Consider the following 12,008-nt stretch of genomic DNA (forward strand, 5'->3'; position numbering starts at 1 on the left):
ACTCATATCACTTCCTGTATGGTTCATGCCCTGGGACGTAATTTTGGGGGGGGACGGGTGGGAAATGTCCCCCCCACTTTTTCAAAAGGCAGTTTCGGTCCCCTTCACTTTTTTCCGTCCAAAAACAATGTTACGCTCCATTAAATGGATTTGGTTGAGCACTACGACCGAAACGGAAACCGGTTTCCTATTAGACCCACCCAAAAGCTAATCTATTGGCTCTGCTGATACTTGCTAACGTATTATTGGCTGTTGCTGCTGTCACTCCAAGTAGTAAACAGAACGTGCTCACGTTGTTTTGCTAGTTTGGAGCCGCTAGGGAACACCGGTACTGAGTCACATCGTCAACTAGACGCTGTGTAATATCAGAGCTCAGCTCAGCTTCCATTACACAACATTTGAATAAGTGTTCATTTGTGAGTGTTTGGTAGTTATGCACAGCCAGGAGGCAGCATGTCAAGAAACAAAAGTGGATATAAGAGACTTCTTTCAAAGTCAAAACGTAAGTTGGAACATGTGACACCCCTGCATTAAGCTCAGACTCACCTCCTCCTTCACAAACATACTCAAAACTAACTTTTACAAACTCATCTCCTCCACATAACTGACTCCTCAGACACAATTTATTCGTATTATTATAATTATTATGTTTTTAATATTACTATTATCATCATAATTATTATTACTAGTAGTAGTAGTAGTAGAAGTGTAACTTCAAAACTTTTATCATTTAACTTTATTGTAAACTTATCTATTGCAATGCATATTTTCACATTAAAAAGCTCTGAAAAATGAACAGTATCATCGTCAACAGATTTTTTTAAGCTTAATGTCAAAGATGTACACTTTTCATTAGATTTATCTTATTTTTTCCATTTATTTTTTGTGTGTTGAAATGCAACAACTGTTTAAACACTTTTAAGGGAAAAAACATATTTAATATGTTTTTATACACTCAAATTGGTAATGAATAATTTACACATTATATTAATAATAATTGTGAATCATACTAGAACCATCCTGTAAATATTTCTGTTTGTTCCATTCCAAAATCTCCCACTGTTTATAGTTCATGCATCTTTTTTTCAGGTGACCGACAGAGATGCAGGAGGAGAGACCGGTGAAGGTACAGCAGGAGAGGCTGTAGGAGATGGAGGACGAGAGCCTGGAGGAGATGGAGCAGAGGCTGGAGGCTCACAGGTGAGGTTGAAATAATGAAGATACGATAGACATAAAATTGATCATTGTGACAAATGTTAGGGTGATGATCATGTGTAAAACATTAGTTCAGCATGTCCTCTAACACAGCAAATGAAATAACGGCCAGATCTCAGGAGGGACCGTTTATGTATAAATACTTTTTTTACTTTTGACTAGGCCTGGGAAAGTAACAAATTTTGCTGGATGATATTTTGTCCAAAAAAATTGTTGATGATAAACAATATCATTGTCAACATTATCTAGACCAAAATAACCACTAATATAATGTTAATATATCATAATAATGCAAGTACACCCTTTAAAATGCAACAAATAAACCTTCATTTAACATTGAAATGTCCAGAACCAGAACTTCTAAATGAATAAAAATAACAAACAAAAATTAAATAAAAAAAAGAATCTCACTCCCTGTTAGAAAATGTTGCACCAAAAACAATAAAAAAAGACCCAAAACAATAAATACAATGGCCTATCCATTGTCAACAGCCAAAACTGCACTTCAATAATGATAATAAATATTAATGATAATAGAGTTGTACATTTTTTAACTTTGATATATATATATATATATATATATATATATATATATATATATATATATATATATATATATATATATATATATTGAGGATGGAAAAATTATTGAGATGGGCATGTGACGTGTCAAAGGGTCTTTACATAACACCCCCACCCCAAATCCGCACAAGCCTGGTGTGTCCCCCCCACTTCTGAAATCAAAATTTCGTCCCTGTTCATGCCAATCATAAATTCTTCTTCTTCATAGAAACCATGTAGACTACGCACCTCCTTATCAGGATCTGCACCCCAGCCGGTGGAAGTGCTGTAACTAGGCTCAATGATTTTTGGTCTTTGCGGAAGTTTTACGGATTTCGAGCCGTCAATGAGGCTTGAAGAGGCTTTTTAAACCAAAAACTGGGCCGGTCTGTTATATGAATGTTTTGTTGTATTTTTTTTAACATGGTGTAAAGAAAAATAAAAGCTCTAAATGACAACTCCATAATGTACTACACACTTCATTATAATATGTGGAGCTTTAAGTTATTGTATATTTCATATGTTGGGCAAAAAAAAAAAAGGTTTCTATTTTCATGCATTTTTTTTTTTTTTGTTTATGCAGGTTGCCATGTAATTGTGTCAGAGGGGTTTAGTTGTGCTGCAATTAGCTTGAGCTTTTGGTAAGTAAGCAGATATGAATCTTACCACAGCAGATGGTTTAAACAGGGCCAAACAAAAGCCTGCAGGTTCAGGAGTAACACCAGTTTGATTTATTAACAAGCTTTAATCACAGTAAAACTAAAAAAAACCAAGACAAAGGTTATGTTCCAAACATTTTTAAACTTTATGAAACATAATTCACTTGAATAAAGATTATTTTAATGATTTACTCCTATGTTAGCCTGACAACAGTGGTGTATTAAAACCGAGAAAAAAGAGTCTCCAAGTTTAAACTGTTCTGAAAAAAGATGAAACGTTGGGGGTTACAAGCGCAGATTCAATATTTGCTCCTCCAGCTTAATCCTCACCAGATAAAATATCATATAAGAGTCTAAATCTTATCCACAGAACTCTAAATACTCACAACGCATTTGAAGCTAGTAAAAATTAGTTTTGCTATCTGGTGAAAAATGAGCTTTAGACAAGATTTCTCTGTATTTCCATACATTTTTGACAGATGGTGCACAGCTCCAAATGCAAAAAAAGAATTATGTTAAAAATGTACCAAAACAAATTCTTACTTAAAGTCACTGTAGCTCATTTACATAAAGGCATTATGGGAGCCACAGAGAGGAAGTGAAACAGAATCAGGAGGAAGATTGTCGTTTTCTAGTTTTTAGACGAGCTAGAATGTTGAGGAAAACATTTTTACTTTGAGAACAAAAGAAGAATCCTAAACTAAGCCAGCAGCAATCCACCGCAGACTCACAGCTACTTTGTATTTTACTCTGTTTCGCTCAAACACATCTGTTTTCTGTGAGCAATGTGCAAAAACACCCAGCAACCTGAGGCCAGAGGGTAAGACCAGAAAATGTAGCGTTTGTTTGCAGCTGTTAGTTTATAAAATTTGAATGTTTGGGATGAAAAAAACGTTGCTCTTTTCCTGTCGCATTTGGAGTCGCTGCTGCTTGAAATGTCCTATCAGCCCCGTTTGTCCACACAGCAAATGCAGCTGCTGTCTGCTGCAGGTGCAACACAAACATTCACACAAAATGTCAGTTAAGTAAAAAATAAAAAAATACATTAAATGGCGTCCGCAGAGTATTTAAAACACTGTTAACCCCACAGTGATCCTCATTCCACCGTTGCCCAAACCCAGAAAAGCATTTTAGTCAGCTTGTTGTGCTTCTCTACCTGTCTGGCTGCTACAGTCCTTCTCAGTGTGAAGACAGAATTCATGGAGGGCGTCCCCATCGTAATAAGTTCCAGAATGTTTGGACAAAGATTTAAGGGTGGGCCAAACAAACTGCATGACTCACCACCATAGGGACATCACAGTTTGTCATCAGCCACACCTTCTATAAATGTGTGTGTGTGTGTGTGTGTGTGTGTGTGTGTGTGTGTGTGTGTGTGTGTGTGTGTGTGTGTGTGTGTGGGTATTGCCTATGCGACTTAACAGGCGTGTAGAGTAACTAGTCATTAGACGACAGTTTGTCCAAAACATAGTTGCCACTGACGTTGCAGAGATCCGAATGTGTGTTGATGCACAAGCACCTGTATCGAGTGTGTGTTGGTGCACGCGCGACTGTGTTGAGTGTGTGTTGGTGCATGTGCACCTGTAAGCTGTCGACCTGCCAGCCTCTCATAAACAAGCAGTAAATTCAAAATCAGACAACAACCTCAGTTTATTTTGCAGCAATTAAAATTCCTCAGAGTAATGAAAGCCTCCGAGTGTATTGAACTTCAATAATATAACAGACGGCCCAATCTATCTTTGTCAAAATTTCTCATCAAAGGAAAGGAGGGGGCATTCATCTGCAATGAGCAGATAAACTGGTCACAGATGAATACAAATAGACAATATATATGATAAATCGAGAGTAACACAGTTGCACAGAGATTGAATCCGCATAGAGAATGAATGGAGCTGGCATGCTTCCAACTAAAGGAGAGAAATCCATGATTCATTTTGTTTTTGTACCCGGGGGAGCAAGATGGCCGGACGAGGGAAATTTAGAAAATGATTCGCTATTTAAACACAGAGAAGGAGAAATATCGAATGACTTGGTGGCTGAATAGACGGACAAACAGATTATGAAAAACTGATCAGGATGTAACAGAAAGTTCCAGGAATATCCAATAAAAAGTGTCCAATTGTGCTGATGAAAGCGTGATCTATTGACTACAGGAGTGTGAAAAAAGCTAAAAACAGACATTTGCATAATTCCTGCTTCGTGGCCAGCTTGGCACCTAAGATGTGAGCTGCTGCTGGGCGCTCCATCGATTTCCACCAGTTAGATGGTCAGTAGAACATATTTGGGAACTCTACGGTTTGTGAAACCAAATTCACAGAGAAGAGGAAAGTAAAGATGAGCTGGAGAGATCGAGTGAAAGGAGGGAAGACTAACATGGTAAATGATAAATGGCCTGTATTTGATATAGCGCCTTCTAGAGTCCTGGAACCCCCCAAGGCGCTTTACAACACAATCAGTCATTCACCCATTCACACACACATTCACACACTGGTGGGGATGAGCTACGATGTAGCCACAGCTGCCCTGGGGCGCACTGACAGAGGCGAGGCTGCCGAGCACACACGCCACCGGTCCCTCCGACCACCACCAGCAGGCCCAAGGACACAACAACACCGACAGATTGAGTGGGGCTCGAACCTGCAACCTTCCGATTACGGGGCGAGCACTTAACTCCTGTGCCACCGTCGCCCCATGAAACAATGAGACAAACAAGGAGACAAACAAAAATGAAAGTGGATGAAAAGATGACAGCTCCAACGTGGCTGGCCAGATATAGTAAATTATAAACAGCAGAAGGAGAAAACAGATGGAAAAAGGAAGAAAAAAATGTGTTTTTTAAATGCACGACACATGGTGAAATCAGTTCCAGGGCTGCTTTCATCCAAAAGAGTAGAAGACTTGTGTGTATTGGTCCAGCAGCAAGTCCCATCCAGTCGCTCTGATCCAGAGCAGCAACACGCCCAATCTCTTTCCCTTGGCAGGATGCTCACTGAGTGTGTTTGTGTGAGTGTTTATGTGTGTGCGTGCGTGCGTGCGTGCGTTTGTGTGTGTGTGTTTGAGAGACTCAAATCTCTGTGCATGCATCATGTCACTGAAATTTGCAAAGCTGTGTTGTGATTTATTCATGTGGGCCTTGGTTGGAACAGGTGTCACTGTATGTGGTTGTTTGGATTTTGACTTTAGTGACAAAGAACTATTTTGTTAGCCTAGAATCAAGAACGTCATTTGCCGAAGCAAACTATTTTGGCTTTTCATGTCGGTCTAGTACCGCTCCGTCAGAACCTCAGCAGCCCCGGCCAGTATTGGTGTTGACCAATCACTGCACGTTTATTTAGAAAAGTACTATGTATTTTCACCAGCAGGATGTTAGCACTGCTGAGCTAACAAGATGGCGACAGCCCCATAGCAGTTCAATCACAGTGCTCTATTGGTTTGATGGGCCAATCACAACAGTCTGTTGGTGGGCGGTATGTTACTGAAAAATCAAAGATGACGACGGCTCATTTGAAAAGGCTTTAGCATCAACTTTGGACTATTTAGACTTGGGCTTTTCTTTGAGTCAAGAGCAGATAGAGGTACTTAGGTTTATTTAGAAAAAGGACATATTTGCATCTTCTTTGATGGTGTATGGCGGACTGCCCAATTGACTGACATCCGTAGCGGTAAGTCCGTCACATTTTTTGTTGTCCAATAGCATGCAGAGACAGTTAGAAAGACAAATGTACATCCCACCCCATGACTGAGAGCCACTGATGGGCTGTGGCCAGACTATATATACAAATGTATAGGATGGCTTGCCAGGCTACTATTTTGTGTGTCTGTTCCATTATTTATCAAAAGTCTGGACCAGTTTTTGGGCCATTCTAGACAAATCCTCATGAACATTACCCTGACCTAAAACGGTGAACGCGAGAGTTATTTGCAGGCCTGTGATTAGCCCAGTGACTGCTTATTGAGCCCTCTCATGACCGAAGTCAGTCTCTTAACAGTAAGCACTGCTTGAAAATCTATCATTCCCATTTGCAATCAACCAATGAAAATACACCCAGGAAGAGAGACACAAACAACTAGTGACAACACGAGAGCAGAATTAGCAACATTAGCAACAGAGCTACAAGCAGGAACACGTGGACCATTCTGCTTTGGAGTTTGGTTTGGAGTCTAACAAAATAAGTGTTAAAGGTGGTGCTTTTTCTCTTCTCATCGTTGTTGTCATGGGGATCTGTCAGATTTTAATGATGTGTGCTTTTTGGCGAGTGCGCTCTTGATGTTAGTATGTCCTGCTACAGCGAGACATTGAGCCACTTGGCTCACTGAAATCTTGGATCATACAGTGTACCACCTGTCTGGAGTCTTCTCAGTGTGACATGAAGCAATCCTGTGCATCAGTCAAAAAACACACAATGTGGTCTGGGCTTCAGTTAGAGTAGCGGAGTTCAGCAACACTCTGGGACATTCTAATGTGTTCCCAAGTCAGAGACGATGTATAAGCCCTCTAGAGTGTTTGGGTATCCTCCCAGTGGGATTGTGCCCAGAACCTCCTCAAATTAGACCAGTGTTTCCCAACCCTGGTCCTCAAGGCACAATGTCCTGCATGTTTTCCATGTTGCCCTTTTAAACACTAGTGTTTCCCTGCTGCCATACCTAACGTAAATGAATGAGTGATTAACAGGCATCAGCAGCACTTGGTGTCCTCCTGAGGAGCAAATGTAAAACAGGTGGGCTGAAGCAGAGGCATGGGAAACAAGTTGGACAGTGTTCCCTGAGGACCAGGGTCGGGAAACAGTGAATTAGGGCAATCAGAAGGCATCTTTGATGTCCAAACCACCTCAGCTGCCTCATTGACCATAGACCAGTAAATTAGGAGCTTTTTCCAGCTTTTAGCAGCAAAGTCCATCATAGGTTTCATCATTTGCTAACAAGGCATTAAGATACTTTAACTTCTCTGATTATGATCTGATTCAGAACCATGTCCTCAAATTTGGAGGAGCTGCCTCATTCTCAGCCTTTCCCACTGACAGTAGAAAACAAAGAAACACATCATCTGCAAAAAGCAAAAATGAGACTGAACTTTCCAAACCAAACGCCCTTCACTCAGTGAAGGTTTTCAAATTCTGCCCATGAACACCACAGACAGGGTCAAAGACAAGGAGCAGGTCTTGCAGAGTTCAGTCCTCATGAGCTCCACTTTAAATGTGAAAAAATACTTTTGACAAGATCCCATCGCTCTGAACAAATAAGGTCTGCAAACAACTCAGGGCCAGTGCAAGCTGAAAATAAAGAATCACAACTCTACATTTTAATGTGACTGTCATAAAAATGCTCATCTGATCATAAAATAACTCATTCAATTCATCGCAAGTGAATAAAAATTATATTAAATTCTAATGAACCACAGAAAATAACATTTTGAAAGTCTATATAGAGAGGATGTTCTACATTATTTATTTACCAGAGCTGCTCAAAAGTCAAATTACAGGCAGAAGCTCTGAACATGTTTCAGACCAGAAACTTCCTCATTAGTGGTGTCCTGTCCATTGGTACTGCTATGTATTCTGTCTTCCAGAGGACTAATAACCTAGTTTTCTCTTTTGCATCTGTGTTGAACGACAAATGTGTTTTTTCTCCTCCAGGGAAGGACAGAGCGAATGGTAACGCACGTATGCCTCACATGGTGGGCGAAAGTCATCATTCTGATGTGGACACATAAACAAACACATCATTTGCAGGAAAAGCTCTGAGAAAAGAAAATAGTGCAGACGCTTGCAATCAGCCTCATCAGAGCAGCTTTTATCATCTGAACTCACACAGAAGCACTAATTGACAGGTTTTATTGCTGCCTGATGGGGTTTTGATTATATATAGAGGCGAGACATGGACACCAGAATTCTGCAGGGCAACAATCTTCACCAATTAGTGGCTGCAGGAAAAATGAATGAAGAAATAACACTAGCAAGCTATTGACAAGATTCATTCAAGACAATAAACTGTCTGATAGACACCCTAGCAATAAACCATGCAAGGTACAGAAATTATGCAGTTGCACTTGATTTATGAGTTTCCTGTTCTAAAAGTTAGTTTGAGGTCTTTCTGATTAGAGCATTTTTTCTTACCTCTATCTGCAGCATGGCGATCTCTCCCTCCAGTTTTCTCTTCAGGAGCACCTCCTTCCTCTTCAGCTCTATGTGTCTCCTATCATTGTTCATTTCTAACTGTAATTCTCTCATGTCCTTCTCCAGGGTTTCCAGAGCCATGTTGCCCTTGGCGACGGCTGCCTCAAGGTTGTTCAACTGCTCACGATAGTTGACCAAAACTTCATCTTGTTCCAAGAGCTGAATTCTGCTGTATGTGTACCAAATAGGATCCCAGTCATGATCATTTCTAGTTGTTCTGACACATTTATGGACATTTGGGAAATTTCAAGCCATGAACTTACAGAAATGTCTGTCGCTGAGTGGCCTTGTCTAGTCTTGTATTGACCTCCAGAAGCACCCCCCGTTGGAGTTTAATCATTTGTTGCAGTTGTGTGAGTTCTTGTTCATTGTCTTTGCTCTGCTGGCTGAGCTGATGTTGCATCCAGGTGACCTACAAGATATTAGGAAACAGAAAATTTGGGTATTTATATAATAAGTGTACCTCATTAGTACTGAGTTGGATCCTATTTTTTTATGTCAAAAGTTCAACAAAGTGTTGGAAACATTCTTCAGTGGTTCTGGTCAACATGGAAATGGTAGGGTTAGAGTTGCTGTAGATTTATCAGCTGCACTTTAGTTCATCCCCACCAGTGTGTGAATGGGTGAATGACTGGTGTGTTGTAAAGTGCCTTGGGGGAGTTGTGGAGCTCTACATAAATCCAGGCCATTTAACATTTACATTAGCAGTCTGAAGTATCGATGCATGGCAGAATGGATTCATGCTTTCATGTTGTTAACACCAAATTCTGACCCGACCATCTGAATGTTGTATCTAAAATCGAAACTCATCGATCCTGGTGATCCTGAGTAAATTGAAGCTGCAGTTTCCTGTTCTTAGCATAAACTCAGTGAGGTCTTCTGCTGTACCTAATAATCAGTGAGTTTATTTTCTCATGTATTTTCACTATTACTGTCCCCTCTATTGATATGTGGCATATGAAGCATAAAAGAAGCAGATGGGGGCATCCAGCTCTGCTCCTATGTGTATAAACTACCTCTGACAGGCCATAACCAGCTCTGTAATAAATCTCTTTGTTCTTTATATCATTTGCTTGTTTTACTTTGGGAGTGTTTAGCAGACGTTGCTTGGCATAAATTACAGCTGGATAGCATCAACTCTTGCATATATTAGTCTGCATGTAAAAAAAAAAAAAAAGCAAACAAAAAAAACCTATGTATTATATCTAATTGCCAAAGCAATTTGGAAGTGCAAGCAGCATGTAATGTTTCCTCACAGCCGTAGAAAATGACTTTAAAAAACAGCGGGAGGGTTTTAACCACTGCACATTCACGCACTCTTGTAAAGTGTGCTTTACCGTTCAAGTGCCTTGTGAAAAGCAAAAAGACAAGACTGAATGTGTGCTTGCTTCTCCCTCTGCAGAGGTTCAAAACAAGAGCAACGAGCCCCCGTTAAAAAGTTGGAGCACACTTGCTAACAAAATCAGCAGCAGTTTCAACGGTTTTAATTGTTTAGTATTGATTTTGCTGAGAGCGTTTCTCTAATTCTGGACCAATCACTGTGTTGTTTGGCTTAATCTGTTTAAGTGTGACTGATGATTCGAGTTTATGACAAAGACATTTTCTCCCTCTTGTGTGTTTTGTGTGGACCTCTGAGATGTCATTACGGAGTTTGTCTCTGGTTTTGGAGCAATTAGAAACCTCCATACGAGTCTTTGTGAGTGATCTGGAACAGACATGTGGAAAGAGCCAGATTAAGCTGATGTGGTTGCACATTAAACTAAGCCTTGTGACGGTATTTTTATGGACAACTGTACCGAGGAAACTGTCAAACGCACCTGTCCTTGCTGACAGTGATAGCGTGCTGCATTTCCATCTCGTTTTCCAGGACTTTAATCTGCTCCGTCAATTCTGTGATAGTCTGTGAGGCAGTCTCCTTCAGTCGGACATACTTGTTCTTCTCCTCCGTGATTAGATCACACAGCTTTGAATATTGTGATAATCTGAGGGGAAAATAAAGAATAATAAGCTAAGCTACAGATAAACTATTGATCTTAATATCAGGTTTATGACAGGTAATTCACATCTGTATGCCTTTGTTCAGCAAGCATATTTGTATCTACTTACGATATAGCTAATGTTATTTAGATATACCCATAAAACAACATAAATATTTTTAAGGGGTGCAAAAGTGGCTACTGGCTGGAATACAAACAATAATGCTGAAATCATACTAGCGAAGACAAAACGCCTACACAAGTGGAATTAGAAAAATACATTTTCAGCCCTATTTGGTTGCAATTTCTCTTTCTTCTGGGGGCCCATGATTCGGAAGTAGATGGGTGTGACTTAGGCTTCTTATATATATATATATATATATATATGTATATATATACATATACATATTTACTTCCGGCTGCGATGGACTGGTAGATGGGTTCCCAGATAAAACGAAATAATGAATGTTATCTTCAACCAGGACATGTCATTCAAATCCCACGTTAAACTGGTTTGTAGGATTTCCTTTTTCCACCTTCGGAATATTGCTAAAATTAGAAGCATACATTCCAGGAGTGATGCTGAAAAACTAGTTCATGCATTTATTACATTAAGACTGGATTACTGTAATTCATTACTCTCAGGAAGTCAACAGAATGTAGTTAAAAGTCTTCAGCTTGTCCAAAATGATGCAACTAGAGTTCTGATGAGAATTAAAAAGAGAGATCATATCTCTCCTGTCTTAGCTTCCTTACATTGGCTGCCTGTTATATTCTGAAAAGAAATTAAGATCCTCCTTCTCACATATAAAGCTCTTAATAATCAGTGACCTGATTGTTCCATACCTCCCTAGTGTTTCCTGTTGAAGGTCAGTTGATGTTTTGTTTGCTAAGGTTATGTTGCTGTAAAGCTTTCTAGTTAAGTTGACCTCTTTTAGGGGCCCCATTTTGTCATTTTTGTATTTTTTGTTAAATTGGGTGAATAAAACCCTGATTTTTCTGATTTCTTTTTCCTGTTGCTCATTTAAAATAGTTCGGCCCCTGACAAGCTTGCTTAAAAGGCCATAAAAGAAAAAAAATGAAGAAAAAACTATACCAAACAATATTTTTTACTTTTGTTTTTGTTAAGAAAGGTCCAACAATAGGTTCACCACTGCCACAAAGTAATTTTAATTCAAAATTAGAGTATTTAAAGAGCAAGTCACCCCCTACAAGAAACTTACTCCACTCCCACTTCATGTTTGAAAAATGCAACAACTGCTGTTGCTTGGCAGAGCGAGAGGGCGGAGCCGCTAACAAATACACACACACACAGGCTCACAATGGCATTGTGACATCATAATGTACCAGATGACATCATAGCATACCTCTTAGCCAATAGCGGTGGCCGATTTAAATTCAGATACAGTGCAGAATTTTCCCTGACG

General features: G+C 39.7%; 1 protein-coding gene and 1 long non-coding RNA gene across 2 annotated transcripts in view; one reads left to right on the forward strand and one right to left on the reverse strand.

Moving 5' to 3' along the window:
- Positions 1 to 12,008, reverse strand: part of ccdc146 (coiled-coil domain containing 146) — an 89,301-nt gene that overhangs the window by 44,231 nt on the left and 33,062 nt on the right. Inside the window, 4 exon segments of the mRNA XM_015957976.3 lie at positions 8,546 to 8,774; positions 8,869 to 9,017; positions 10,235 to 10,310; positions 10,423 to 10,587. Of these exon segments, the coding sequence (XP_015813462.3) occupies positions 8,546 to 8,774; positions 8,869 to 9,017; positions 10,235 to 10,310; positions 10,423 to 10,587 (619 nt within the window).
- LOC139068080 (uncharacterized) lies at positions 174 to 8,804 on the forward strand. The gene is made up of 4 exons (XR_011519733.1): positions 174 to 502; positions 1,090 to 1,200; positions 2,360 to 2,417; positions 8,672 to 8,804. It is a non-coding gene; the product is annotated as an uncharacterized lncRNA (long non-coding RNA).

The sequence above is a fragment of the Nothobranchius furzeri genome, chromosome 1 (genome assembly GCF_043380555.1).
Source record: "Nothobranchius furzeri strain GRZ-AD chromosome 1, NfurGRZ-RIMD1, whole genome shotgun sequence".
Classification (NCBI taxonomy): domain Eukaryota; kingdom Metazoa; phylum Chordata; class Actinopteri; order Cyprinodontiformes; family Nothobranchiidae; genus Nothobranchius; species Nothobranchius furzeri.